Raw genomic sequence first — 25,746 nt, forward strand, 5'->3', positions numbered from 1 at the left:
GTGACATACTGAACATGACTTTGTCCAATATCTGTTTCTTGGTGTATTAGTAAAATGAAAGCCTGGTGAATAGTACTGCACAGAGAAGCTTCCTCATATAGCATGTACATCCCCTTACTTTTATTCCTACGTACAGATTACACAGGCATGTACAGCGTGAAACAGCAGCTATGGAATACCACATGGAAGTTCTAATGTCTCCTAGCTCTGTCATAGAGGATTGCCAGCAGCAGTGCTCTGAGGGTTGTGCAGTCACTACAGAACCCAGCACACAGGAAGCCAGTTACAGCCATTTTATTGGTCTTCATGCCTTTTGGTTCACTACACTTGTTTACAATACAAAGACACTATTCAATACAAAATACTCAATGACCATATATTAGCATTCTTCTTCATAGTATCCCTGAAGTGCACAGGCCCTTCCTTTATAAACAATGTTGCATAAACTGCTGTATGTGAGACAGACATTCCTCTAATGAAGCTCTGTTACTAAAAAAAGCCAGATGCAGACAGTTCAGACAGTTCTCATGACAGGTTTAACTTTGGGATAGACACTTTGTGATGTCTTTGCAGCTGTGAGAGACAGTTCTATGCTATACCTATATCAAGGTTCTTATCACCAAGCAGACAGGCTCAGTAAAAGGAGCAAACATGCACAGTTCAATCCTTCATGGCCTAGCACAGACCTCTCATCTGGTGTGAGCATGCCTGGAGGGGAGCCTAAGATACCTCTGCATACCCTCTCCCACCACCAGTCCATCCTCCACCCCTCTGGAAGCAGAACCACCTCCATGCCTTGCTTTGTTTCCAGGCACGATGGAGAAACAAGGGTCAGTAGCAAAACCAAAGATGGAAATACAACAAGAAAGGCAGATAAACAGCCCAATCTACTTGACCTTCAGCAGTTAACAAATTAGCACTGGATCAGAAAACCTACCTAATGTTTATAGAACACTGATAACATCCACAGGGAAATAAGTGCTTTGCAGAGCATGAGAGTGGTGATGCAGGGTTTTCCCATTCATGCTGTACATCCTGGAGATCATACTGCTTCCTGCTTTTCCACTGCAGAGCAGGAAAAACACAAGACAGGAATGCCAATGAAAGAAGAGAAACAGTCTGAAAGCAAGTTGTTCCACACTTCAAAAATTTGCATTATCTAGCTCAAAAAAATTATATCAATGCTTAAAGAAAATAAAAGGAAAAAGTGATAGACAAAAACCTGCAAGAGATTTAGAATCACTTCAGCTTTTTCTTCTCTGACACTAAGCTTTGTGTGGAGAGGCCTAATAAAGGATTTGGGATTTACATGCTCTTTGGTCAGGTAAGCTCATAGTGGCCTAAGCCCCTTCAGGGGCTTCAGATCTGGGCAGGTGCATCTCTCCTGACAGATTAAAAATTCACAGTTCCTAACTGGACAATAACTGGACAAAAATGTTCTGCTAATGGTGTACACATAAATTTGCTGGAATGAAATTGGTAGAAACTGGAACACAGACACCAATACTGACTGCTACTTCTTGTGTCAGAAATGCTAAAGTAAATGCTATTAAAGACCTCCTCGTACAGAAGGTAAGACATCAACTCATCACTAACAATTATGACAAGTAATTACTCAGCTCTTTAGACACACACACAGTCTCTATACTAATCACACCTCTAAAATACCATCTACTAATTTTACCTTAAAGCACTCAGCCAAGTTTCTGGAGTTGTCCTGGACTGCCCATAGAAAAAGCCTCTCAATTCCTTTCTCCAGGTCCGCATAAACTCCTGCAAGTAATTCTTTACCCAGTGCACAACTGCAGGAGAAGTGCAGCTCAGAGGCAGGTGAGGCAGGACTGCTGGGTGGCTCCTGCCACAGCCCCAGCTCATTGGAGGTGGGAAAGTAACCAGTATTGCTCAGGTGGAAATCATTACTTTCTTGACAGAGGAAATCAGGCATTATTAATAATGCTTTTTACATTAAAATAAGCCCAAACCAGTACAACTACTGCCTACTTTGCAACTTCCCTGGTCTTGTGTATTCTTTTACAATGCCCATCAGCACACAGGGCAGGCTTGCTCCTTGTTGACACATAAGAGAGCAAAACAATCTGTGTGTTCCTATGCAAAGATGAGCTAAAGAAAACAATGAGGAGCTTCAACCCTTTCAAAAATGAGAAAGCAAGAACATTTAAATGAAGATTACTCTTATATGTGAATAACAGTATTTCCTTAAGCAGACAGGAAGCTGACTTACCTCGGTTTTTGGAGCCAGGGCCAGATTCAGAATCACTTCACTGAAATTTCTTGGACTGAAGAACACCTCCATAGTCCTTTACTGATGCTTCAGGAGGCTCCCTTCTATGGAGATAGGCACCCCCTTTTCAGACTGCACTGATGCTAAAACAGCTCCTTACAACCGTAAGTTGAAGTTACTAACGCATAGCTTTACACATGAATAATTGCCTACGTCTATGGTTTGACAGTACACTTACTGGAATATTTGTCATGCACAAGGTGTACAAAATGAGTCAATGCAGTGCTTGTTTTTAAACCATTATCATACACACATTTTGTTAAAGAAACAAGGGCTCTCGGCCCTTCAATTACAGACAGTATCTGGTATCTAGATTGTGGCACGATGTCATCTTCTGCCTTTATCTTGTTCTTGCTTGTACAGGGTATGTTGAAGGTTACTTTAAATGTCTGAGCTACGCAGGTGGCAGTCCATCTTCAGGGCACAGTTGAAGTTTCTCTCATAACCACGGTCCTTTAAAGCTTCACTTTGGTTGCACTTGACACACACAAGTTTGCGATGAAGGACATTCATTTGTAGAACAGAAGGAATTTTATGGGTTTTACTCCATTTCAGTATTTAAGCACAGGAGAAAAAACAAACAACAAAAAAACACAGAGAAAAACAACACCCCTGCACCAAGCCAGAACCCATCCTCTGTGCTTCCTGCTGTCTCTTGCAAGTGATGTAATCTGACCAGTCTTCCTATTGCCCTGCCAGTGACACCATAACCGCTGTGCATTCAAGGACTTTCAAAGACAAGACTGTAGCTGGAACTTGGGAACGTACCATTGCATCACCACCCAAAGTTGTCGTCTCCTTTTTCAGTTTGGACAAAGGACGCTTTCCTCAAACCTGTTCTGGCCTCTGCCAGTTGCAGGTGCTCTCCAAGTGTTCCTCAGCAACCAATAAGTTTGGCATGGAAAATCCCAGACATGAAACATCCAAGGCAGCGAGTCATGGCTTTACGCTTAAGCAGAGAACGCAGAACTGAGAGAAGCTCACAGGAAGGGCATGACAACAACCATGCAGATGAGTTAATGCAACAGGAAGGTGGGCCTTGCAGTTAACATTTGTTTCCTGTACCCTCCCCTCCCTACTCCTTGCTTATTTTACTGTACTGGGGCTCTGGTGATTTGAAGCCTCTTGGATTATTTGAAATTACAGGTTCAAAGGTGGCACTTCTAGAGCAAGCTGGCACAAATAGAAGGTAATGCCTCACATCACTTGCTCACGGTGTAGTGGGTAACAGGATATTTCTTCAAGGCTTGGGACTACAGGGGGGAAAGTCAAGAGGGTAGAGGGCTCTCAGGGCCCCTGCTGGGATATGTGGCTCTTGTTTCTAAGGGTGGGGTCCTCATAACCGCTAGCACAAGATGGCGTGGAGGCTTCCAAAGGCAAGCCCTGCTGTTGGTATCCATAGTTGACATTCCCACAGGGGAAGTGACGGAGCCTAAAGAGAGGCACTTCTTTAACACTTGCTGTTAGGGAGGATGGCTCTAATAGCAGGGAGGAGCCTGGTAGCCTGCCAGTCACTATGTTGGGCCCCACAGTACAGTTTCCTTCGTGTCCTAAGTTCTCCCTCTCAGGCATCTCTTTCTCCAGCAGAGGTTTGTTTTTGCTGGCCTGCTTCTCTGCAAACCAGGAACCATAGGTTGGATTCCAGAGGTTGGTAGGCTTGTTTCTGGAGCCTCGGCCTTTGTGCAGCTCAGAAGGGGGGTTGGACTGGGCATAGGCCATGTTGATATGTCCCCCACCCGAGGCTGCCTGCACCTTCCCAGGGACTGATGACTCCAAGGATCCTGCTTTCCCTAGAGCTTTTCCTGCAGTGATGGCTGATGGCAGGGGTGGTGGAGATGGCAAGGTTTGCTTCTCATCCTTTCTGTCTTGGTGCGAGGAAACCAACAGAGGAGGAATTGCTTCTGGATCTTCTGGGCGTATCGCTACCTTCTCTTCCTCTTCAACCGACGGGCCATATTCTACTGGCAAAGCAGTGTTGATGACATCTGGGTCCTGCAGGAGAGAAGAATGAGAATTTCTCCAAGTCTGCTGCCATAATGCATGCTTGTACTCAACTAAAAAACTGAGATATCTGACCACGTTCATGCTGTGATCAGAAAGCATCTTTCCCATCAGCTAGAGACCATATCCTGCATGTAAAGGACGCTGACAAAATAACAGTTAGCCATGAGAGGCAATGAGATATCCATAAAACTGAACTCTCTCTCTCTCTCAAAAAAAGCAACCCTAAAACTTCACACAGAAGAGGAGAGAGCACAAAAACAATTTTTTTTTTTTTTTTTTTGCCCAGCCAAATTTCCTGTGGGAATGTTGTTTTGCAAGCTGTATCATCTCAAAGTTCATAACGTTCTCAGATAATATTGAGAAAGTTTCAGTCATGAAAGCATTGCCTCCATTTAACAGGGGAAGAGTGGGAAGGCATATAGAAGGCAATACTGGAAATCCACAGAGAGAGAAGTTTTGAACTATTAAGCAATTTTGAAAATTAAAAGGAAGGAAACATGGTGGTCTAGGCAACTCATAACTACTACCAGACACCAAGGCAATCTATAGATAACAGAGAAAAATATCTTCCAATCCCAGGATCCAAACTCTCGTGAAAAACTGATCGAGGCTCCCAGATATTGAGGGAAAGAAAGCTGTCTGAGGCAAATAATTGCATACTCAGGCAGGCAGCAAAACGTTTTCCAAACTACTCCACTCCTTATGAACTACAAACAGTGGTTAAAACAAAAATTGGGAAAGCTCAGATTTCAAGATGGAAAACCAGACATACCCTTTTCTCTGCTGCCTAGCCATGCAATCCCACTCATAATAGCTGCCCTTATCTGCCTTCTCCAATGCAGTAAGAACCAAAAAATTGCCCACAGCTGCCCACTTGGAAAAGGTACTCCAAGCCAGGACCATTTCTGCTCAGTGTTGACCATATCTTGAGAGTAAACATTGGGACGAAGCAGCTGACACAAAGCACATGAAGTACATGCAGGTGCTGGCCTGTCTTTCACTTGTTAGTCATCTGTGCCTTCATAAGCGTAAGCAGAGCTATTTGGTCTGCTATTTCTAGAGCTGTGCAAGCCTCTGGCATCAGTCCCTCTGGACTGCTGACTGCAGAAATGCAGTGCCACCTCCTCATCTCACGCTCTGGCTTGCCAAACTGCTCGTCAACTAGAAACATCCTCACCCACCTTATGAGAGATGAATGAACAGAGATACCTGAGTGCAGTACTCGATCCTCTCCAAGATTATGGCAAAGTTTGGCCTGTCTTCTGGCTGGTGCTGCCAGCACTGGGTCATAATGCGGTATCTGAAAGAGCAGAACAAGAAATCTCATAAATTGTAGATTGTGTTAGTATGTAACAGCAAGCCACTGCAGCCTAGAAACCATAAGCACACATTGCCACTCTTCTAAGAAATAGAGGGGGTCTGACATCAGGGTGAGACAACTGATAATACTGCTAACTACAGAAATGTGGCTGCCAGAGTGAAATCTCACCCATTAGAAAAATAACTCATCCACCTGAAATCCCTTGGGGAATTCATTAAAGGCAGGGTAGGGGAACAGATAATAGAACCCATTTTTTCCTACCTGTGACCAAGCTTACACACTTGCAGTTTTATAGCTATTCTAAGACAGAATTAGTGCACCAGCTTTCAGCAAACAAGCAGTGGCCTCTACTTTTTCAGATGCCTTAATTCTTCCACGAAGAAGACAGAAAAATTAACTGCTAGAGAAGTCACTGGCACTCAAGCTCAGTGAGGCAGATCAACCACAATCAATCTAAAAAGTCATTAGCTTTTAAGAAGAGAACAGCATTCAAAACAGAAACCTGTTTGCATGAATACATCAAAGTTAGAATCTCATACACAGGGCCAGGGCAGTTTTTAGGTGGATCCATCCTTCCTCCGTTGGTTACAAATTCCAGAACCTCCTGGTTACTTTTGCTAGGGTAAGGCATGTATCCCAATGAGAATATTTCCCACAGCAATACGCCAAAGGACCTGAATAGAGAAGAGATCAAAGTGAAGGATACAGGAATGATCACCATCATCACTGAGGGGGAACATCTGCGACAGGAACCCCCTCCAGAGCATTCATCTGTCTGGCTGCTTGAGAATCACCATCTTGAGTGAAATTGCAGAAGAGCTATAAGCAGCAATGGAAACTCAGGCAGCAGCTCAGCTCTGTCAGAGAGGGCGTCTCCATCCTCTCCTCTGCATGGGCTTGCTGAGGAGCTGTGCCCTGACCAGCAGCCCCTTCCCCTCCAGGCACAGCCTGGGCTCCCCCGCCTCCCCACAGCCCCAATGACCTTCCTCCTTCCCCCCTGGCTTCATCTCAGCACTACAGCAGGTGAGGTGAGGCCAAGATGCATTATAAGCAGAAGTAACTGCACCAGGGATTTTATTCTTTTGGACAAGCCCTCTGCTTTCAGTTCACAAGTTCACTAAATTTCTCTCCTCATCTCGCTGCTGGAAATTCAAGAGCTCATGGTGCTACTCTGGGATAGGAGGAACGTGAAAGTTACTGAATGTTACACCCTTCTCCCTAACTGGCAGGATGGATCCTGTTTGCAGTCTCTTATTACATGCGTACTGCTTTCATTTGGAGCTAATGCATTCTTCCCTGTAGCAAAAACACAGCACATCCAACTGCCTCAATCTTCCTTCCCCGCCTGCTTGCTGCCCCAGCAGCACCTGCCTTTGCTGACTGCCTGTTCCCTCATGCCCTACAGGATTTCTGCCCCTGAAGGACCTTGCTTGTCTAAGGGGGAAGTGAACAAGAACCCCCTTTTTTTTAAAAAAAAAAAAAAACAAAAAACAAAACACACACACACAAAACATTCACACTTTACCCAATGGATTACAACAGACAGACACACACACATAAACACAGATGGAGCAGTAAGGGAAGCTCACCATGTGTCTGTTTTTGATGTAAATATCCCTTCCATGAAAGCCTCGGGAGGCATCCATTTGACAGGCAGCATTGCACACCCTCCCTTCCGATAGTAGCTGGCTCTGCAGAGAACAAGCAAAACAGTCAGCCAGGAATTCAAAAAAAATGTCCTAAACTCAGAATTTTTATAATGAGGAATATTTAAGTTACCATCTGAAGGAGGGATTAATTTAGGGAAAAGAGCACACTAGAGAAAATGCTGGAGAGACCTGTTTCTTCTCACAAAAATGATGGCAATGGGCCATGTAAGGTCTGCTCTGCAATCCCCCTCATCTTAGGCCTGATCCAATGAAACTGAGTTATTCTTATCTGTGTGCATACTTGAGTGACTTGACTATCCTTCCTGCTGTGCTTTTCAGCCCCAGCAAGACTTCCACATCATCTCACAGGTGGTGGCCTCAAGCATCCCCAGCTACCATAAACAAAGCCTTTCCCAAATGTACCCAGTTTAAGCACTGCAAGAGGGATCCAAAACCCTTAGTAGGACCTAAGAGCAGCAAGGAGGATGGTCAGCTAGCAGATAGAAAAGTTACCTCCAGAGCTCCAGAGACAGGAAGTATAACAGTCTTTATGTTGTTTTTGTTTAAAATAAAGCCTAGAATCCCCAAATCCTGTGCTGGCAGCTACAGCATGTTTCTCACGCAAGCCAATATTTATGTTCATAACTAAACAGCCTGAGCACACAAAGCATACTATGAGACACTGAAACATGTGCAAACTTCAGAGACATCTCTGAAAACTCAGCACCAAAGCATTCATCTTGGCAGTCGGTTCAACTGATGTGTGAGTGTGACAGATGTTACTTTGTCCTAGCAGAGTTCCATCTGACAGTGGGCAGAGCAGAGGCTCTTTGTTAAAACGGAGATGGGGGGAAAAAAAAAAAAAAGCAGTTCTGATATGCTTGGTTTTTTTTGAAAGTAACACTCTGTTTGCATCACCTCAGGCTGTGATACTGGCAGACCTCAAGTTAAGCAGAGCCAGGCCTGGCTTAGTAATTGCACAGAAGAATCCCCAACCAGGAAAAAAAAGAAGCTGAGGCTCTGGAATAAAGAGTGCGAATGACTGACTACAAGGCTTTCCTTCCTTTGAGTCAGAGGCAAATCAATTCCTCAGCACAGCAGGACATGGTGCTGTGCTTCTGGGGTTGCTGTTTAGAAGATGAGATCTGAAACTGCTGCCCTGACTGCTTGTGGTCATTAAAGGCTTCCTGACTCTTTCTTACAAGAACAGAGTAGTTAACTCTGTGTCCTCACTTCCAGTTTTGGTGATTGCATTTTCCTAACTTTCCTCTGCACCCCTCCTTTATTTGCAGTAAATTGAGGAGATGTACTGATGACACCAAGCCAAAGGGGCAGGGGTAGTATCAAGCAGAAAGATTAAATGCAGAAACGTTGGGGACCACACAGCAGAAGAGCACATTGGTGCCATTCAGTGCAGACAGCAGCAAAGCAAGAAATTGTGGATAGAGTACAAGAGGGAGGAAAAATGCCTTCCATGGCCATCAGACTTCATTACCGAGAAATAGACTCTCAGGGAGTGGTAAAAGTCTCCAAAGCTCTCCTAAAGCATAATGGAAGGCAAAAACCAACAAAAACATTAGCCGGGATTCATTGGGGTTGAACGTCTCCACTTTTGCCTTGCTAGAGTTACACAGAGCAGCACATGAGCTTGCTGTCCTTCAGAGACACTTCTTTCTCATTTTTGTGAGCTTCTGCTTGTGGATAACCTGGCTTTGGATCTGCTACCTGTATATATCGCGGGCCATGCCAAAGTCTCCAATTTTAGCCACTCTTCCAGGCCCTCGACAGGTAAGGAGGCAGTTCCTAGCAGCAATATCCCTACAAAGAAAGGCAAGAAAAGCGAGAAAAGAATCAATCATTTCATGGTTTTGCCAAGCAAAAAGAAAACAAAGAACAGTCCTTATTTTCCTCAAGTGCAGAGACCTCCCACCACCCAGAAAGTCAGTGTTCACAGGTAACTAGTGATTTCAATCTATTCCAATAGCAGGAAAAGTTCTTCTCTTAAAAGATTTCCTCCTAAAGCTTCATTTAACATCTCTTCAACAGGATGGCCTCCAGCAAGCCTCTTGTCACCCAGGAGCTATTAATTTTTCTAGGGAGTTGCAAGCAATGAGGCTGATTTCAGCAATGTATCAGTGCTGGCATCAAGCTGTCTGGGGAATGACTCATTGATCTGTTCCTAGCATGTTTGTTCAAATGTTGTCCAACAGGTATTGAACTGTCAGAGACAGGAAGAACAACAACATGCAAAAGAGCCTGAATCTGTGGATGCAGGTAAAGCTCCATCTCTGCTCAGCTGAAATAAACCCGAGACCAGAATAATGCAGTTGCAGCCCTCGTAACTCAGAAAAGTGAATTGCAATCTGGCTACAACAGCTTCACACAGCTCCTCGCAAAGCCACATGCTAGCACTGAGCTCTTCTGTTGTAGGTAGAGTGGCCATGCACATTCATTATGAACAACAGCAGTGCAGGATTAGTGGGAGCCAAAGAACAACTGTTGACATCTCTGCTTCCCTTGTTACTTGCTGCTGGGAGGAGTTGGAAGGAATACAAACGTGGTCACTCCAGGCCATGTTAAATGCTATGGCATTCATTTAAAATGTTCTAAAGTTAAGGCTGTAAAAAAAATTAAAGGAAAACGCTAAGGAAGCTGTAACACATGGGAAAACATCTTGACTTCTGCCCTTCATGGTCTGCCTTCCCATTGCCCTGCCCCCCCACTACATTCTCCAGCATGTTTGCATGGCTCTACACAATGCTACAGGCAGAATTTTTGATGCTTCTCAAAAACCCTGTTCTGCAGAAGCAGGTAGCAATAGTCACAACGTGCTGTGCTACTAGCTGTACTTTACTTTGAGAGGGAGAAAGAGTTCCAGAGTGAGCAGGAAGACACTAAGCACAATTCTCAATGGGGAGGAGCTTTGAAGACATCTATCACATGACTGGTTACACAGCAAAGGGAAACACAAACTGGCTGCAAAAGCACTGAAAAAAAAGAGCTCAGGATCTTTGATAAAGCCACAGACCTCTGCAATTTGATCAACAGCAGCATTTCTGTCAATTGCTTCTGTTACTCTGGTTTTATCTACTTTGTTCAAAGCTATCCAGCCACTAGAGTGCAGCAGGACATAAACATATCAAACAAGGGCATTATGAGTCATTCTGGCCCCTATGCAAGTCATGCCCATGCTGACACAGATGCATTCATCTACCTGTGAATGAAGTGATTCTCCTCCAGGTACTGACACCCACAAGCAATGTCATGAGCCACGTGGAGCAAGTCCAGCATGGAGAGGGAGGAAAGCTGATTCTACCAAAAGACAAAAGGAGAAAGTGAGTTAAACACAGCATGATTCGTGACTGATAGAACACTGGGAACTGTCCATCCAGTATGCACAACGTAGCTCACGCATTAATATACAAAAGGATTAAAAAGAAAAATTGCACAAGGGAGAGTTCATATTCATGAACTACGGAAAGACAGAATCAGAACGGCTGGATCTGACTTTCTAGCTCCATTCAGAAATCCCCTGTAAGAATCTCTCACTGTTTTGCATGACACAAATGGATTTCCCCCAGTTCTCGTGGGAGACATTTCTGAATTTTTAGAATATTTTCATTTGAGGAGATACATAGCCTGGAGACCTGACGCTCCATCAATTACTTTATATTATTTCTTGCTCTTCTCTGCAGTCACCTTGAACAATGAGAATGACATTTTGTGTAATGGCATGAGTCACATTTGCTCTTTTCCTCCTCCACATCTGTGTAGGTTTTATTTTGCCCCTCAGAGCACTGACACAGGTTTGCTTAGCCAATGGCTACAGAAGATGAGAGCTGCCAACTCCTTTCTTCAGCCCCTCTGATGAGGTCTACAGCCTTAGCCAGCAGAAGCCAGATGCCTTTGTGAAAAGGGCAGGCTGAGCAACAGCTCCTGCTTGTGGGCCTCTGAAACCAAAATGAGGCGTGAATTAGTGATCCTGCACAAGTCCTGCAGGAGAGGAGGAAATTACTTCTGCTGATGACAGGGCTGACGCCAAACAACTAGGTGGCAGCGACTGCTTATTCCACAGCAGCCATTTGCTGGTTAAGCATTTACCTGCAGCCTTAGCTAAGCAATGCTATCCCACTCTCCAGTTCTCCCTGCTGACACCTACCACCCACCCAGTGCCCAAAAAGCACACCTGTGCATGAGTTTTTCCTCTCATGGCACACCAACCAGCACAGTGTCCAGTGATGGGAACTGCTGCCTGTGCCAACCTGTCTGTTGTAATGAAACACTGCCCAGACTGCTGTGATGCTCTGTCAGCCTTATCACTGGCTCTAAAGCACCACTGAGTGGAACTGAAAATAAGTCTACCCTTTGCTGCCAGTAAATATTGGACATTGTCTAAACCTAAACAAGCCCTCACACCTTCTTAAGAGGTTAGGAAAGCCCTAGCCTCCATACTTGACTAATGATGGAAATAGGCTTTGTTCACACAGAGTATATTTTTTCAATGTGGTTTTATAAAACAAAATAATTTGCGACTACCTATCACCTGCCTGTATTTTATTTATTCACTACATTGCATATATATTTAATTCATTTTTTAAAAGCCTTGACTGAGTCTCCCTCTGAACCTTTTGTTTTGTAGAGTAACCATTTCCTAAAGGCATTAAAACCTTTCCTCCTGCCTCCAACATTTGTGGGCAGGGGGAATTCATCTTTTTCATCTCTCCAAGTTAAAGTGACTCACCAGCTAGGAGACAAGAAGACAGCTACAGTAAGAGGATTGCAGCTGCCCCTTTTCCCCACATTTCAGGGCACAATCCATGGGAATTGAATATTTCAGCCTACCCATTCTCTTAACTTTTGAGCAAGGCTCAAAATCTTGTTGCAAGAACTGAGTAAAAAGCCCCAGTCTTTACTGTGCAATTGTCTCCAGATCTGAGCTATAGTGCAAGTCAGTACAATGAAGCCACAACGAGCTAAATTGAACAATATAGATTTTCTCCCACTCTCCCACCCCTCTTCCCCCCTCCCCCTCCCCCCCCCCCCCCCCATCCCTTGGATGAATTTCTTCCACCTTTTATTTGGCTAAATGCAATCCTAAAACAGATGTGACTGCCCAGCCAAGGACACTTTAGCCATGCAATTTGTTTGAGGAATGGATGGTTTGGATTCATTTTGCAGGAGAAGGAGCCTTGAGACTCTAAAGAATTCACTTCACAGCTGTTCACAGCTTTTGCTCCCCAGATGAACGAACAGTGCCAGCTGCCAAGCACCACTGCTCAGAGCAGCAGGCATGCTAGAAGCACTATTGTGACACCTCCCTGGGTGAGGCAGGAGCTTGCTAAAGGGGAATGAAACTGTGTGTTGTTCAGTGTAATCACGGCTCTGCGCAACAGGCTGCGGAACGCACAGGGAAAGTAAAGGTAAAAGAAAGTAAAGCAGCTGGAAAATACAAAACTGAGTAAAGTAAGGAGAAGTGATGCAAGTAAGGAGAGTAATGCAAAGATAAAGCTCAGTAAGCACTGCACCTTTGCTACTGAATCAGTCAGCTGGGTCTTGTGCGTTCAGTTAATCCGTGTTGGAAGCATAGCTCATCGAAACCTGTTGACTGCACTGTTCTCCCTTTCCCTCCCTTCCCCCTTTTCCAGAAAAATTGAACCCCACTTTCCTGTGCCTAATCTCTGCCTGTCCCGAATCAGCAAAAGGAAGAACAAAGGAGCTCAGGGCTCATTCAGATTAGAGCACAGATACAACCAGCTGTACAGAGCCACACTCAAACGCGATATGTGTGGTGTATGAATCCTTCTTGGGCTTTTTGGCAGAAAGCTTGCTTTCTGAGGTATTTCTTGCAACAAGACTCTAGGAAATGAGAGCTGGGTGTTGCTGTGTGGCAATCAACATCACTGTGTGGACAATTTTACAGTTGAAAGCATTTCTTTGGAGCTGTTTACCTTCAGAAGATAGTGCTCAGGACTGTTTAATGGCAGAAGATCTAGCCTGTGACCAAATAGCTCCTGTTTACTATGGGAGACTAAGGGATGATGCCATTGTATCCTGTGAAGGCAAGATACAAATTGGTGCCTCCCTGCTCCCTCTTATCTGCTGGCAAGGCCAGGGAGATAGGAACAAAGGAGCTTCCGCTGAGATCCCAAAGCCAGAAGCTGCCACTCCAAGAGCAGCTGACTCAACCACCTTGGGTTTGAGCTGTCACTCCAAAGACAGCTGACTCAACCACTTTGAAGCCATTGAAAAGGGGCCATCATCGCCCTGGTCACGGTTATGGTCATCATCAACAGAACAACAATGCCTGATGACCCACCACTACTGAAGATCAATGACTGAACTACCAACCACGCAGGATCCATGGTGGTGACTATCTCTCTCTTGCTTCCTATAAAGACTCCTTGCTTCTTCTTTCCTATCTTTTCTATCACCCTCCTTCCCTTCCCCCATTACCCTAATTTATAATAGTGTCCATCCTCCCCTTCCCCATCTCCTTAATTAAGATCTGTGATAAACTGGTCAGACCAACATTTGAACCATTGTTTCTTAATCTCACACCAGGTATATAGATGTTAAGAGAACCTCATTTCCCTCCTATAAATTGGAGCAAAACATGTAGTACATAGGTACTATCACACTTCAAGTACATGCAGAAGGTAAACACGCTTCCACAGCTGGATACCATACATCATAGTGAATAACACCCTGCACACAGCCCATCTGTCACCAGCAAGTCTCCTAGCCTGCCTGTTTTTGAGTCAGCAGAGAAGCACATGAACCACAGGTGATTTCACAGCACTCAGAGTTGCTCAGGAGCTGCCCAGGCAGCCAGACAGTGAATTACCCTGTTATTCACCCCAAGTCAATATCAGATAAACTCAAAGAGATTGAGAAAGACAAGGAGAGAAGAATAAAGGAAGGAGAGACAGGAGAAGCAGCAATAGTAAGGACATAATGTATGCTGCTGCCTAGAGCAAGTCCTCTGCCTCTTCTGACATTAGCTTTCACAGGTACAGCACAGAGCTACCACTGACAGAAATGAAAGCCCAGACAGGCAAGGAGGAACTCATGGCTGGAGTAGGTGTGGACAGAAAGAAACCCCTCAGATGCAAAGGCTCCCATGGCTACATCCTATAATGAACTTATAGGTTCATTTTACTGCAAGTAGGTCAAAATTCCTGCTGCTCAGGACTAATGGTCTTGGTGCTTCCTCACAAGGCCCTGATCATTGCTGAGTTGGCTTCTCTTAAAGAGCAAAAAAGAGGATTCCATTACAAAGTGATGGATGCCCTTGCCTTACGTCTATGCAAGAAAATAATGCCTGAAAGAAAAAACAACAGCTCCCAAGCCACAAAATGGGTGCCACAAAATGGAAAAGAAAATAAATTCCAGAAAGCCACAGACATTTGCAGTCTGTGCTGCCACTTTATACAGACAGCACACTCTGTGCTGGCAGTTTTGTAAAGCACACCTACCAGGCAGCACACTTTGGCCCATGCCATTTCAACCTGCACCAGCTGAAAGCAGAGTCCACATTGCAATACATGAATTTCCCCATTCACCGGCCACCAAGTCCATCTGCACGAGCTGACAAGAGAACCTCTAGGTGCAACAGAAATCCAGCCTCTCTTTATAAAGACTGCTTGCTCAGACTCAGACATCTAGCACCTTGAATTTCTGTGTTTAACTTTTTTACTCAAGCAGAAATCACTTTACTGCACCATTTCCAAGACTGCAGTGGTTTTGGGCAACACATACCATTTTATATGCCTGAAAACTAGACTGCGAGGGAAAAAAAATCAAGTTTATCTCTTTCCAGATGCATCAAGGAAGACTTTTACTTAAATCTGTCAGAGCCAGTGTATATCTTTTTGTGCTGATAAAATCAAGCATTTTTTCCTCTGTCAAGTAAATGTAGAGACAAAGAATGAAGCTGGGCCCTGGCACTAAGCTTCAAGTGGGTGCCTTTCTAATCCAGTCGCTTTGAGCAAACTTTATTCTTCTGAAGTACTGATTCTTCTCTAGAAGTCACAACACATTTCTCATGCATTTCAGTCTCCCTTTTCACACTGATGCTGATTTCAGGGAAAATCTTTAAAACACTGGACTAGCTATTAATTCAACAGCTCCAGGCTAGATAATCTACTTGCCTATGCAAAACTTTTGACAGATATCCACAGAAATGCACTTGATTGACAGTTTAAACATCAGCTTTATCATTACTTGTTCAACATATTTCTGTTTCATTAGATAGGATCTGCAGTGTTATATAGCAAAGTCCATCCATAAGGCTCCTCTGCATAACCCCAGCAACATTTATTGCATATACATTTCTGTCCTGACCTCAAGAGTGGCTTTCTGGCAACAGAAAGCTCTGACTCTAAAGCGCTGGAAAATGGTAGCTGCATGGATCAGCCCTTCTATGGTTACACATTCGCCTTGTGGCAGCAGCTTACTAAATACAATTCAATTTTCTATTTTCTTACCGGTCTGGGCCGTGTCTCCCTCAGGAATGATTTCAGGTCACCTCCAGCCATGAGCTCTAGCAAGATGAAACGGGGCAGCGCCTGCAAGCTCACTCCGATACAACGCACAATATTCTGGTGATTAAACTTGCTGTGGAGAGAGGGAGGCTCAATAACGGATTAGCTTTGATCCAAAAAAGCATGATTATAGGAAAGAATCACAATGTTTTGCTGTGGGGAACGTGTCTGACTTTTTTTTTTTTCCCCCCTCTTCAAAATAAGTAACAAATCTTAAAGTCAGGGGAACTAGATTAAGCCAAAATACTCCCCTTGCACTCTGCACAGTGCAGCAACAGAGGGTGGAGGTTGGGAAGGAATGGCTTTTAGCTGCTTTTCAGTTTCCTTATATTCTGTGTCTCCTTCGTGCAACAGCAAGACTTGTGGGTCACATGAAGCACAGAATGTCTGTTAAGAGAATGTCTGCTCCTATTTTCTTGTGTCCCAGGGCACAAGTTGGGCTAGGGCAGAGTTGCTCCAAATAACATGCTGACACAGGGATCAGCTTACATAGAGGCATATTCCTCAAGGCCCAGTCTCTAGTACTTCTTTATTTCTCCAGGCCTTAACGTGATGGGGAACTACCTCCTTGGATTCCAGGACTCAGTCTCTGACAGGTGATGTGACAACAGCATTGGGTTAATGACATCTGTTCATTCGGAACATTTTTGCTTACAGTGCTGTTCTACACAAATCCTTGTTCATCTTATTCATACACACCTAATAATGAGAGCTTCCATGAGGAAGTCCAGCTCATCTTGCTCTGAACACACTTCAGGCAATGTCTAGAAAAGAAAGAACGGGTTGATAAGGAGAAGACATTTTAAGCTGAGAGATGTCCAACATCTGACACAATGAAAAGCACTAATGTCTGCAGCCATCCTTGTTTCTCTTGAAAGAGCCCTTGTTCTAATAATAGCTAGACCATTATAAAAATAGACTGTGAAGCTTGGTGAGAGATACAGATCAGGACACATAAAAACCACTATCATTCTCCTCCTGGTAAAGGAAGCATCCCAGAGCACACAGGGAACAGTACTAACATATAAGACTCCACTGTGTACAGAAGGAGGAATGAGACCTTAGCTCCTGAGCTCACCGACAGGGCAATACCATTACCTCCCATCAGAACTATTTAAGACTTAGCTGCTACGTAACCTCTAGGAGAAAACAAGGTAGGCAAGCTGCTGAAGGCCTGAAGAACCCTACCAGACTCCCTTAAGATTTACCATTCATCTCGTAATGGAGTGGTGAGATCATCTCGTAATGGAGTGGTGAGAACCATGGAAATCCACCTCCCACCTACAGGCATTTTTGATGTAGCTGCTCCTAGCTGCATGAAGACTTCTGTCCCTCTGACTCAAAGGCTTTGAATAGATTACCACACCAGGAGTAGCATGCACAGGATGGACAGAGGGCTTATTTCTCATTCTTGCTGAATACTACAGCTTTACGGGAAATGTTTGTCTATTCACTGCTTATAAACAATTTCTTTTAAGTCTTACAAGCCCATGCGTGACAAGCTGTACCACTGTGATGAATGGAAGTGCTGCAATAGAACAGCAACCTTTCTACACAAATCCTATGGTAATGCTTAATTCATCTCTATTTTTATAATGCATTGGGACTCCTGGGTGAAAAGTGCATGAAACCATCATGATAACTCATACGCTGTCACTTACTTTCACAGCCACCTGCAAGGGAGTGGGGTCGCTGGGGATCCCTGCCACCTGACCTTCATATACCTCACCAAAGGCTCCGTGGCCCAAACCCCTGGACAGACCAGAGAAGACAAGAAGGTTTTACTCCAGAGAACATACATCATAACACTGTGGTCACAGCTCACAGAATGGGCTCACAATTTTCATGGCAGTGGAACAGGGAGATCTGGATGTTGGCACTACGCAGCAAACCGAACCTTTGTATAATTGATCCTGGACCTAAAATGTATGTGATTGGTACAGAAAGCAATCCTCAGAAGTGAACTGCTCCAGCAAAATCAAACTGCTGGTACTACAAAGCGTAATGGACAGCATTTTCTACTGCTTTGGTGCCAGTGCTCTAGTGGGTGGGTTCTCCAAAGTAGGTCAAAAAAAGATGTCTCTAAGCCTCGGTGTTTCTACACCCTAATTAATAGTTCCCATGTTTATGCTCTGTCAGTGGAGGAAATACTGAACAAGAAACTAGGAAGCACAGTGACTCTCAGAGGACCTACATTTCACAAACTAATGATATTTTCCTGGTTTGTTCTGTGACTAGGTAAATACCTCAGCAAGAAAATGGTGATAACAGTGTTTTGTAAAGCACTTGGCTCTACGAATTCATGCTGAGAATTGTAACAAGCACTGATTATGAAGCTTATGTTTTTATGCCGAATAAGGTGGAGAAAGGAAAAAAAAATTAAAATAATCACACACCACATCCTGTCCTGTGTCCTTGTGATACAGATTTTAGATACCTGCCTATTCAGTCTTTGCTCACTGAGTACTAAGCCAACTAGTGCTACAACAATACCACATGGGTGACACCTCCTAACAACACAATGAACTCTTAGGGAATGAGACTACATCCCAGATCCTGGGACCCTCTTAACACTGCATGAGTTGTATGTTGGGCAGCATAAACTTGAGACTCCCAGAGACATTCCTGCACCTCAGTCTGGGTTAAGAGGTGCTCACTTCCACAACAAGCACTATCCCAGTAGTGCCAGGTCTGACCTCAGAGCTGCACCGAGTGTCTATCCTCTGTTTTTGTGTGGGCAATATACACTGTTGACAGCAGTCTCAGCAGTGAAACCACAGTGAGGACTGCCTGTAACACAACCACTTCTTTAATAACATTTTGTAGGTGTCAGCTCTGCTGTAATCTGTAAAATGTTGGTCAGGCACAAGTCTACTGCTCATAATTCACTTTCCTGTCTGATAGCCCAACATCCCTGCCCCTATCAATTCCCAGCTGCATCCTCTGCTCTCTGCAGTTTGCCACACTTTCAGATGTCCTTTCAGAGCCCAAGTGACAAAGGCAGCAGCACAGGGTACACTAGAAACTTTCAGATGCAGTCCAGCAAGATACATAGGCAAAGAGAAAACATGGTAACAACACAATGAAGCTACAGGGCACTGCAGACTGCATGCACAGCTTTATCAGCATCTACGTCTTCCAAGCTCTCCTGATTCATCTTGGGATTTCTGTATAAAGCTACATGGTAGCAGAGTGATGCCACATGAATGTGGATCACAGAGAAGGCAAAGATGAATTTACCGGATGAGGGAGATGTTTTTGCGAGGCACCTCTTTGAGGTCACTAATGGAGGTGGTCTTTCCTGCAAAGCAGTAGTTAGGATTGTAGTCTGTCATAATAGTGGAGGTACGCAGTTTGCTCAGCTTATATTCTGGGCTCTGTAACTCCATCTGCATGGCTTGTAGCTCCTGGTGCTTCCGACGATACACTAAATATAGAGAACATGGTAAACCAGCAATGCAGATTGCCTCTGAGAGATGAGGGCAGCCATGCAGTATCTCTCATTGGAATAAGAAGCAGGGTCAAATTCCAGTGAATCAAAACAGACAGTGATACTGTCGTATTTCTGCACGTCAAGTAATTACAGATAGAAAATGGAATCTGAAGTTACCCAGGAACCTTCAACTTACGTACCTTATGAAGAATCCAGCTTGCTCATTAACTGCTTGGAAAACGCAAAATGAATTTCACTTGCAGAAATCTCTGATTTCACAAGCCTGAGGTTTTTGTTTTGCCCTGTTTAGTTTAGCTGGACTTTCCAATTATGAATCCAGATTCAAACCTGAGGGAGTCTGGCTACAGTCAACTTTCCTAAATCATAGAAAAGTGACTAAGAGCCTGAAATAAATTACTGCATTATGTTGTTCCAAATGGATAGACTAAACGTTTACTTCAGAATAAAACATTGCATATAAAATAAATCTGTTTTGCAAAACTTCCTGTTTCTAAACAACAGAGTTGGACTAAATTTGAAATCAGCTTGTAATAGTTTTATATCACTTGAACCACCTCACCGGTACCTTTGAAATCTTACTGGAAATCGCACCTTGAAAAAAAGACATCCTGTGGATATTCCTTGGAATAGGAATTGATATTGCATATACTTTTTTCAAAGCAAGATGCCCATCTTGTACAGATTAAATCAGTATTACCTTTACCTTGATTTCTTTGGGAGCTGGAGTGGGCCTAAACACTGTGACTGTAAAAACTACTGCATCCACTCCAACAGACGTTCCTCAGAGGAAGAATTTAAAAAGCATAAGCACTCACTGGCAAAGGCAGATGGATGTAACGACCTATCCACAAGTCCTCCCTGTCCTCCATTTTCCTCCTCATTGCTTTTGCTTTGATCTTTTTAAAATTGCTGCTCTTTGCTGAGATGAAAATGATAGTCTGATTGGACAGATACCGGATTATTCTTCCACACTCTGAGATATAATTAGTAATTTTTAAAGGGGCACTGTCAGGCCAGAAAGCACATGTACAGGACCGTGTGCGTGCAACTGATAATTTCCAAAACTCTTAAAACTGCAACAGCTGTGCAAATCTAATTTACCAGTTGCCATTTGCTACTCTGGGTACATCACTGCCCTCCTCTCAATTCTACACAGTGTGGACAAAGAAAGGTGGCAGAGCTGTGGTTTGAAGCATCGATTTTCCCTGATTCGGATCTGTTTTGCTTGCAACCAAATGCAAGAAAAGCCTTGTTTAAAATAAGAAAATGAAAGGGTGAAAAAATACCTTTTCAAACTTCAAATAAAGATACCAAGAACATCCACACTCTACAAATTAGCAGGCTGTATAACGTGAACTTTGTGAGAATTTCAAGCTTAAACGTCATACATTAAGGAGCTAAATCTGTATATAGGCACACAAATAAAGAGGTTTGCTTTTAGATGTTAAGAACCAGCAGCTCTCACAAAAACAGCGACAGCTCTGTTCTGGCAACTTTACACCACAGCACAAACAATAAAATCTCTTCAAATATGCACTCAGTAACTGAAACTCCTCAAATTGGTCAATGTGGTTAGAAACAACTAAAGAAATCCCAAGGTAAAGAGTGTGCATGGGAAGGTACCGTGCAATACAGCAGCAGCTAAAAACTGCATCTCCCAGGGCCCGATTATTCTTGGCTCAGATCCAGCCATCACAAGGCAAATATCATTTGCAGAAAAACACTCACCTATCATGATTCCTGAAAAAGCCAAAATTAAGGCAGCAACCAATGCTGAGGTCACTACTGACAAAACCAAGGAGAGAGGGAGATGAACTGTTGGCTCAGCTGCAATGGAGACAAGAGGAAAAGAAATTACATTTGACACAATCTTCCAGCAGACACTTTTTTTTCTGCAGCTAGATTTTTCTGCTCTTCCTTCTGTTTACTTATCTGCTGCTCCTACAGCATAGGAGCAACATCTGACATGACCGACGATCTCAGGATCGATAAACTCAAATATCTCTTTGTTTTACTTTTCTCAATTAACACCAAGCCATTAAAACAGATGGTTTGCTATCAAGGAATTAACACGTGCACTCCCCGTGTATGAAAACAAGACCATCAAAGCTGGGGGTAGGAGGCTGGGGAGTTGGAAAGAACATTAAATAGCCTGGTCTAGAGTGCTGCTATCAATGCCAAATCAGAGCAGAAGAAGGGCTGCAATATATCATCTCCTAAATGCATCTAGTCCAGGCACACAAAACTGATAACATATGCACTACAGAGTATTCCCCAGCTGCACTCTTGCTTGGATCATTCAATGACCATCTATTAAGGTTTACTTCACCCTGCAAAATGACCGTGCTTTTACTCACTTTACAGGTGCCTGTGGTAAAAATACAGAGAGCAGGATCCCTTGCTATACTGCTGGGCAAGAATATGAAATAAAAGCTTGTAATGGAGTTCTGAGCATTCGGTTTCTGTAGTAAAGCAAGTATAGGTACTGTCTTTTGTTTTCCTCAGAGATCTCTCATGCAGAGTTTTTTTTTTTTTTTTTTTTAACCGATCCTGCACATACACCTTGTGTCCAAATCCACAGGAATTGCACTCCCCTTCACTTGTACAGTACCTCAGGGTTCTTGAGAGAAATAACCTGGAAATTTAGCAGAAAGACTCCTTTTCTGAGAAAACTTTCATGATTTCAAAGCAAAAAGTGACTGTTGTTGCAACCAGATCTGCTACCCTTTGCCTCTTGTGGATAAAATTTGGCTCACAATGCTCAGTGCCCAGTATGCCATTGATATATTATAAAGCAAATCAGAGATGCTGCTCTTTGCACCATACCTCTGCACTGATGTGCCTGTGTTCTAGCAAAATAACTGTACAGCCAATACCAGCAGAAAATAAGATAGATAACATAGAACAGAAGCCACTTTTAAGAGAGAGACAAGATAAGATTTCCAGATGCTTTTACAGTCCAAACTACAGATTTTGACCACGTGTTTTCTCTGTTACATGTTACCAGCCTATCATCTACTTACCTATGCAAGACACACCATCCTCAGCCAAGTCTGTGCCTGGCTCACAAAAGCAAATGACTTTCTGAGTCTCAAGATCAACACGGCACTCGTCCATCTCACAGTGACTGCAGTTAAGGTGCAGCCTAATATCCACCTCTCCATGCCCCTCTGTCACTAGGGAACGGATGAAAGAAGCAACGTTAAATACTGGAAAGATCATTCATCTCATTCCCTCGGGCACTGACAGAAAGGGAGGCATTGTGGTCACAGCTACTGGCTGTGGCAGAGGAAGCCCCATCTAAGAAACTATTCTCTGCACCTTCCATGGCTGCAGTCCTTTACTCACATAGAAAATAACGTCCAACTACATTAACCAGCTGAGGTGCTCTGGCTCTCTTTCAGCAGGCAGTTCAACCAGGGTAGCAAACCCAATCTTCCAGCAGGCAGTGAGGCTCACTCTTTCTTAGCCTTTACTCTTTTTGAGTTCAAACCATGCAGTATTTTCAATTTTTTTTGGCTGAATCTAACAGTTCGGAGTCCATTTGCATTTGAAAACACTTCTGGCTGCTCCTAAGCAAACTTTTTCTGCTCACGTAGATATTCCCATATTTTCTAAATACAATGAAAACACCCAGTGACATCTGGGCAAACACAGGCCTAGAGATAGCTGGAGTAGCAATATTTCTAGGAAGTGTTAGCACTCAACTGGGTTGGCTAAGCAACCTTTCTCCCTCTCGTTTAGAATGATAATAAAATGTATCCAAAGCTTTCTGACGGGTCTTACAGATGCAAACTAGTCTTAACATGAAAGAAAACCACTAGAGGAGACTGCAGACCAACATGAGTACCTTTAAGTGCTGGAGTGTATAAAGTACCAATGGGATTAATAAAGGACACACCATCCTCCCCATCCATCTCTGGGTCATTGTCCTCTGCAGCATTGCCACCTATGTCAAACCAGAAGTTACCTTAACAGTCCGAGGCTCATTAGCACTAAAATACAGATAAGCATTACAACATGCGTGGCTTCAGTGTATTTAGGGAGACATCCAAATGAGAAAAGAGAATACATCAAAGTATTTAAAATATAGGAATTACCTAGTGAGTTGTGGAATGTAACACTAGTCTTTCGGGTCTAGAACTTCAATTTATAGCAGCAGATTATTACAGTCTTAGCTCTGTTTTAGGCAAGCTGTTGTAAACTAAGGTACAAATTTCATCTTTAACCATTTGGATGCTGTGAAAACACATAAGCCCTTCTCAGTTTCAGTGTGGCCAAGAGACTGGAAAATACCAGTGCTCAGTTCAGTATCCTTGCTGATCGAGGTATGTGTCAGCAGAGGGAAACGAGTGATCTGATAATCCTTCTTCTCCTTTGCACCCTGAAAACAGGGTGGTCCACCAGGAATGGGGACTGGAGGAGTTTACTCTTCAATTGCTCATTTGCGCTTGGGCATATGAAACATACTAGGAGCAAAGTATGAGCAATCCATGGAACAAGTCAGAAGCATAGCACAGTCCATGTATTTTGTACAAGCATGCAAAGATCCCCCCCACCCCCCTACAAAAATGGCTTTTCTTCTTTAACCACCTTCAGTACAAAGCAAAATTATATCATGTGAGGCATTCTGTTGGGAAAAGAAGCATTACACAGAAACATTGGTACAAAACATGCACTCATTTAGACTCATTACTTCCTCTCAGAATTTCAAGTGTATCATGGACTTGATTTAAGCTGTGGAGAACCAGGGGTTAAGAAGTCCACCACAGTGCAGATGGCTGAAGAAACTATGAGGCCCAGGAGATTAAGGATTAGTAGAGATCTTGAATCTGGTCCACACCAGTTATAATCAACATAATGCCATCTGACAGCTGTCCTGAGACGCACATGAAATTAGTTCCTTGTTGCCTGAACTCAACACCACCATCATTATTAAGAGGGGTCCTGGCTGGCAGCCTGAGCACAGGAACCATGGAGCAGTGGAGCCGCTCTGCCCCCAGAGACCACCTGTGTAGGACTGAGGCCCTCCCATAGCAGGGCAGGGTGGAAGCAGCTGCACCCTTCACCCAGCATCAAATCTGGCATCCAGTCTCCAAAGTACTCAAAATACTGGAGCTGGCAGTGGAGCACACAGCCTACGGCTCCTGCTTTAGCATTATAACCCAAAAATGGATGGCTCAAGAATCACAGAAGGATCTTGATGGCACATTTTCCAGACTGCAAAGCCAGGATTAGAGCTGAAGGACTGACATCTGGCTATGCTCTAAGAGTAAATGCCATACGTTCATCTAGTGCTAAAAAGGCAACACACAAACATACTATTACGTAACAGTCAAATATGCTAGCTACAGGAGAATTATCTATCAGTCTTTTGCTGACCATTAGCACTAAAGGAGGGGAAGGGACACCTTGAACACGAAGCCACTTTACCTATATATCCTCCGCCTCCTCCACCTGAGGAGCACCCCCCTCCACCCCCTCCGAAACCCCCTCTTGTCTCCCACCCCCACTTCTTCATGGCCTGGGGGCAGGATCTTCCTCCAGTAGCACCTTCCAGCAAGGATTTTCCTGACCACAGGAAGGAAGTGTTATCATTCCAGCCACCTCCACCACCTGTGGTTAACAGAAGAAAAAAGGCATAGGCAAAGGTCATTTTTTTTTTGTAAAAAACAAACACCTTAGGGATCCACTGAATGAGCACTCACTCAAAGCATCTCAGCTGAAAGAACAAATTTCATTCTGTGGTTAGAAGAGATGTCCTTTCTAACCAGTCCTACAGTGACCTTACTTTAGGGCTTTGATCATGTTAACCATCTGCACTTCTTTTCGCCTATCATATGAGGACTAGTATTTCCAGTGGAAAATGTCAAAAGATATCCCTACCTACTCTCCAAGCACGTGCTTCTAAGCTTACAGAGTGTTCTCTTCCTCTTTGCATAAAACAGAATGTTGTTTCTAATGTGGAACAAAAGGAATTCAGTGGAAGGGATGCAAAAACATGTCCCACTCTGCTCTAAAAGCATAGTCACCTGTGATTCAATTTCAACTCTGTAGATTGCTCAATACAAGGTCTCTTCACAGAGACTCCTAGCTAGCACACAGTTATTCTCTTTTCACATAAGCCAAACTATGAGTATATCTAAAATAGTGCAAAGAGCTGTATGGGCTTATCATCGTAGCAAACTCCCTCAACAATCATGACTTAGCAGAGTGTTGTTAGAGTTAGGGTAGTATGATTAGGTTGTGGTTGGACTTGATGATCTTGAAGGTCTTTTTCAACCTCAGCAATTCTATGATTCTATGGATTCCATGATCAAAATAACAAACTTTGCTTATCAGAAATCCAACACTATTTTACCAGCACTCCACCGTTTCCGATATCCTTATTTAGACCAAGTATCCTGCACTGTGGGTACATCCTACACACCTGTTATACTTCCAGGCTCCTCTGAATGTTTTTAGAAGCTTCA

General features: G+C 43.7%; 1 protein-coding gene across 1 annotated transcript in view; it reads right to left on the reverse strand.

Moving 5' to 3' along the window:
* Positions 1-3,589: 3,589 nt before the first annotated feature.
* The window catches only part of ALK (ALK receptor tyrosine kinase), a gene marked incomplete at both ends in the record, with an annotated part of 285,971 nt that continues 263,814 nt past the window's right edge, over positions 3,590-25,746 (reverse strand). Inside the window, 14 exons of the mRNA XM_079532815.1 lie at positions 3,590-4,294; positions 5,516-5,606; positions 6,167-6,301; positions 7,217-7,318; positions 9,002-9,094; positions 10,491-10,588; positions 15,763-15,892; positions 16,519-16,583; positions 17,481-17,571; positions 19,060-19,246; positions 21,002-21,100; positions 22,297-22,449; positions 23,124-23,222; positions 24,707-24,889. Of these exons, the coding sequence (XP_079388941.1) occupies positions 3,590-4,294; positions 5,516-5,606; positions 6,167-6,301; positions 7,217-7,318; positions 9,002-9,094; positions 10,491-10,588; positions 15,763-15,892; positions 16,519-16,583; positions 17,481-17,571; positions 19,060-19,246; positions 21,002-21,100; positions 22,297-22,449; positions 23,124-23,222; positions 24,707-24,889 (2,231 nt within the window). The remainder of the gene's footprint in view (positions 4,295-5,515; positions 5,607-6,166; positions 6,302-7,216; positions 7,319-9,001; positions 9,095-10,490; positions 10,589-15,762; positions 15,893-16,518; positions 16,584-17,480; positions 17,572-19,059; positions 19,247-21,001; positions 21,101-22,296; positions 22,450-23,123; positions 23,223-24,706; positions 24,890-25,746) is intronic.

Source organism: Tetrao urogallus (genome assembly GCF_951394365.1).
Source record: "Tetrao urogallus genome assembly, chromosome: 2".
NCBI classification, from domain to species: Eukaryota; Metazoa; Chordata; class Aves; order Galliformes; family Phasianidae; genus Tetrao; species Tetrao urogallus.